Here is a 5,007-nt window from a genome sequence, read left to right as displayed (position 1 = left end):
ACTTCCCGCAAGTGCGACTCCTCTAATCTCCCTGTCGATAATCAGCGGGCCTCATCCGCTTCGGTGCAGGCTACGACTGCACCGCGGCCTGCCTCTGCTCTCTCAACTGGAGCTCAATCTCTAACTCGCGCCACCTAGCGGCCTCCTGCAACTCCAACAAGGTACTACACCTCTGCGTGGATACGAACTGCCTGATGTTTGTCTTGAGCATGCTCAGATATCGAGTCATCTGAGCCTGCTCCAAAGCAAACTCAGGGCAAAACATCACCCTCTCCGTGAACATCTTGGTGATCTCCGTCACCGACTCAGAATCCTGCTTCAGCTCCAAAAACTCTTGAGCTAATCTCTCCCGCTCCACCCGCGGAACATAACGAGTATTGAACATGTCTCGGAACTGGTCCCAAGTGACCGCAGCTCTCTGCACATCAGAATACGATCCCGTGGTCAACCTCCACCAATCCTTCGCCCCAAGCCTCAACAGGTTCAGAGCACACCTCACCCTCTGATCAGCAGGGCATGAACATGTGAAGAAACATCCCTCAACATCTGACAACCATCTCATAGCTACAATCGGATCCTGAACTCCATCAAAAGTAGGGGGCTTCGTATTGTCGAAATCCCGATACTGAAAGCCCCGACTGGCTCCTCCCCCTACCGATGCCACAGCCGTTGCAGCTGCCGCGGCCGCTGTCTCTGCCAGAGCTGCATAGCGCTCATCAAAATAATCAACCATGGCGGTCTTGATCGACCCAAACAGTTCCGGTAACTCGGCCCGGAACATAGCAGCAACCTCCTCATGCAGGATCTCCTAAATCCTAGCATCCAACTCATCCGTCCTTATCTGACCAATAACCTCGGGTGGTGCTGATCCATCCTGACCACCCTCTCCCGATCCCGAACCGGATCCTGACTCGAAACGTCTCGCATCCGCCATACTGAAATATAAACCACAAGAACCTCAGATACCTCGCATAACCGCCGCGAACTAACCTCTAACCAACAACCTAAGGGTTGTGACTTCCTTGACACGCGTATGGGTCCTGTGCTTTCAGTAGTACGGGCCCATACTACCTTCCGCACCTACCCATATTTGTCTCAAGTATCACCACAACGCCCTAAGCACAAACATACATAGCAAGCACTCAATCCTCACCCCTAGAGGAATACCGAATATCTCATATCAAGAAAACCCTAGGCTAGCAGGCATCATAAATCAGGCAATTCTATCATGCAATTCGTGAAGATCCCTAGCCTACTACTAGCATGCTGTTCTAACATATCACATAAACAAATAACTTGTATTGTATTTTGGGGTAACTTACTGGCTCCGGCTGATCGTACCCTCTGCGTCCTCCCTTACTTATTTTGAAAACCATTTGAAAACTATTTCTAAAAATCTCTCCTTGATTTGAGACAGGATTCACACGAATGTTCCTCCAATTCACTCAAACCAAGGCTCTGATACCAACTTGTAACGACCAAAAATTTCAACCAATTTAAAACATTTTATTTCATTTAAAAACCATTAAGTTCATAAATTATGTTTTCAAAATAGTTTAGACATCAGAGTATCCCCCAGAACCATATCATATAAATCATAAAACATGAGGAGCGGTACGATCACGCCTTCGCCTTGCCACAGTCTCCTGAAGTACCTGAAACAATAAACCACAACTGCAAGCCCGAAAGCTTAGTGAGTTTCCCCCAAAGTACCCATACACACAAAAACATACGCATACAACAAAGAACAACATACTATGGGTCCAATCAACCTTCCGGTTGGAATACCCCTGGCCCACAACCATCGGGTTGGAATGCCTACATACTACGAGCCCAATCATCCTGCCGGGATGGAATACTCTCGGCCCACAACCATCGGGTTGGAATGCCCATACACCTATACGTACAACAATAACTACTATGGGTCCAATCATCTCGCAAGATGGAATACCCCAGACCCCTCAACCATCAGGTTGGAATGCCAACATACTATGAGTCCAATCATCCTACCGGGATGGAATACTCCTGGCCCACAACCATCGGGTTGGAATGCCCCTACACTAGCAAACATGCACACATAACAGACAACCACATAACACTATAGAGAACCAACATATTAGGGCCCTATCATCCTACCGGGATGGAATACCTTCTGCTACTGCTCAACATACATATCCCGCAGGTAACCTCCTACCAGCGTACATAAGGCAAGACCAACTACAGGTCTATAAATATAACCACTACCTAACTACCAGGGTGTTGATCCAATAAAACTTACCATCACTTAACTACCTTATCCTCCAGGATACTAAGCTAACAGAGCATAACATCATATCATTATCCTATCTACTAGGATACTAGAAAGCATATCATCACATAAGCATAACAAGCTCTAAACAACAATTCAAAGGGCCGGCCTTGGTGCCTTAGACCCTTGAGTACAGTGAGGATAACTCACCTGAAGAACCGAACCACGACAGCACACTCCCGAAGCACTGCTCCAAACCCCAACACCTATTGCCATAAATGGACCATTGACATAAATAACCAATTACCATAACACCCATGAAGGTCAAAGTCAAAGTCCAGGCCAAAGTCAAACTTCATGACTGACTCTACTCGCCGAGTCAACCCGTTGACTCGTCGAGTCCTTATACTTTGAAAACTCTTAGAACACGACTCAACTCGCCGAGTCACCCCAAGACTCGTCGAGTCCAACGATCTCCGAGTCCCATCCTGCTCAACTCACCGAGTCACCTCCCGACTCACTGCTTCGAGGTTTAACCAGAAGAGATTGGGGTTCTGCGACCAGACTCGCCGAGTCCGAGAACAGACTCGCCGAGTGCAAGGCAATCTTCAACAGACTCGCCGAGTTGTTCTTCCAACTCGCCGAGTCCATTCACATGTTCATACAACTCGTCGAGTACACCCATGTGAGTCGCCGATTCTCTCCAGTTCTCAATCCATACAGTGGCTTTTCGAACCATGCAGGGGCTCCAATCCATAGATCCACTCTTCTACAGTCTAACCCTCACATAAAGTGGCAAACTTTACGTAAAACCAAGGAGATATAGGCCCGAAACACTCTAGGGCTAGGGTTAAGGACTAGGGGGCTTCACCAACAACTCTTAGACAGGAGCTTTATGACATTTTGGACCATCACAAGCCTTGATCTGAGGTAGCAACCTCAGATCTAAGCCTCTAACTCGAAATAGCTCTCAATCATACCAAAAATGCCCCAAATCTCAAATGATAAAAGATCTAGATGCAAAAGAGCCCAAGCAACAGATTATTACCTCCAATATAAGCTCCAACTGAAGTAGATCCCGGATCTACACCACTCCTTTGCAGCAAGCCTCTTGATCTTCAAGCCCCTTTCCAAGATTTCCTCCTCCAAAGCTCTATTCTCTCTATTAATGGAGGCTCACTCGATTTTATGGTTTCTGGCTCTCAAAAGGGTATTAAAGAGGCTAAGGGTGGGTTATAATGTTCTTTATATAGGGCACAGCCCCCGGGATTAGGGGTTTCTCTCTACAGTACCAACTCGTCGAGTCCAAGCCGCCGACTCGGCGAGTTGGCCACTTAAAACGCGACAGAATCCCGCTCCGACTCGGCGAGTAAGCAGACCTACTCATCGAGTCCCTTCTTTTATTTACACTTTTGGCCCTTCATTGAACTTCTGAAATTTCGGGATGTTACAATTTGCTTTGGGATTGATGATGGGGACCCCCGAAGAAAGTTTCTCCAACCTTCCAGTTTATTTTCACAATCTGAAGAAACATAATCCTGGTACTGTGGCATACATAAAAACTGATTCGGAGGATCGTTTTGAGTATTGCTTTTTCGCTATAGGATGCGCGGTAACATATTTTTAAATATATTTGTAATTTTCTTAAATGTTTATAATCAAATTATATTGTTGATATATTAATGGTTTTTATATTGTTGTTGCATATACGTGCTTTCAGAGAGTGTTGTAGAAAAGTTATTATTATGGATGGTGCTCATTTGAAGGGAAAGTTCAAAGGCACCATCTTGCATGCAGTAGCTATGGATGGCAACAATCAGATCTTGCCTATTGGGTATGGAATTTTACCAAAAGAGACTACAAATTCTTGGACATGGTTTCTTGAAAAACTACATGAATGCATTTGTGATGTGGAAGGTTTGACAATGGTCACAGATAGGGCACCCACAATTGCTATAAGTATTCAAAATGTTTTTCCAAATGCTCAACATGGATTGTGTGGTTTTCATCTAATAGGAAACATAGTCCACACCTTTGGAAAACACAAAAAAACAACAATTTTGTTTTGGAAGCTGGTAAGAGCTTACAAAACAACTGAGTTTGAATTCTATTGGGGGGGACTTCGTAATATAAGAGATGATGTAGCGACATATCTCAGTCAAATTCCACGTGAGAAATAGACCAAAGCATATTCCCCTACCATGCGGTATGATTATATGACCTATGTTAACACGTTGTCACGCACGTATTAAACAAGTAAATTATCACTGCTTGTTACACTAAAAATATAGCACAGGGAAGCAGGGTCGAATCCTCAGGGACACAGCCTAAAAGTCAATGTCTTTTTGCATCAGGCACATCTAGTCAAAACAGAAATTATAAAAGGAGGATTTGAATTAAACTAAAAACTAAAAATGCAATGATATTAAACTAAATGAAAATCAATAATAAAAACGGTTTCAGTTCTGCTGTGACTTTCCTAATCATGTAACTAACCCAGAGCTGATTATTTGAGATGCATTTCTATCTAAGCTGGTACTGAGAAAAACTAACAAGCTCTAGTAATTTCTCTTTTACCTAAATTAGTTAATCAAAACAAGCTCTTCGATTAACCCTAACTTTTTACTGTCTAATCAAACAAGCTCTTAAATAAGATCAGAAAAGTTGCATTAAGTTCTATGTAAAATTCCCAACAATACCCAATACTTCTCACAAGCTCGGAAGCGTAAAGGTATGATTTTTCAGTTTATAATAAAGTC

At 44.0% G+C, this 5,007-nt stretch overlaps 1 protein-coding gene across 1 annotated transcript; it reads left to right on the top strand.

Moving 5' to 3' along the window:
- Positions 1-3,993: 3,993 nt before the first annotated feature.
- Positions 3,994-4,428, top strand: LOC145131043 (protein FAR1-RELATED SEQUENCE 6-like). Its single transcript, XM_079065781.1, has one exon. The coding sequence runs from the start codon at positions 3,994-3,996 to the stop codon at positions 4,426-4,428; it is 435 nt and encodes a 144-aa protein (XP_078921907.1).
- The last annotated feature ends 579 nt before the right edge of the window (positions 4,429-5,007 follow it).

The sequence above is a fragment of the Lactuca virosa genome, chromosome 1 (assembly GCF_052849685.1).
Source record: "Lactuca virosa cultivar CGN04683 chromosome 1, Lactuca_virosa_CGN04683_v6, whole genome shotgun sequence".
Classification (NCBI taxonomy): domain Eukaryota; kingdom Viridiplantae; phylum Streptophyta; class Magnoliopsida; order Asterales; family Asteraceae; genus Lactuca; species Lactuca virosa.
The sequence above is the reverse complement of the archived record's forward strand: the minus strand, read 5'-3'. Positions and strand labels throughout refer to the sequence as shown.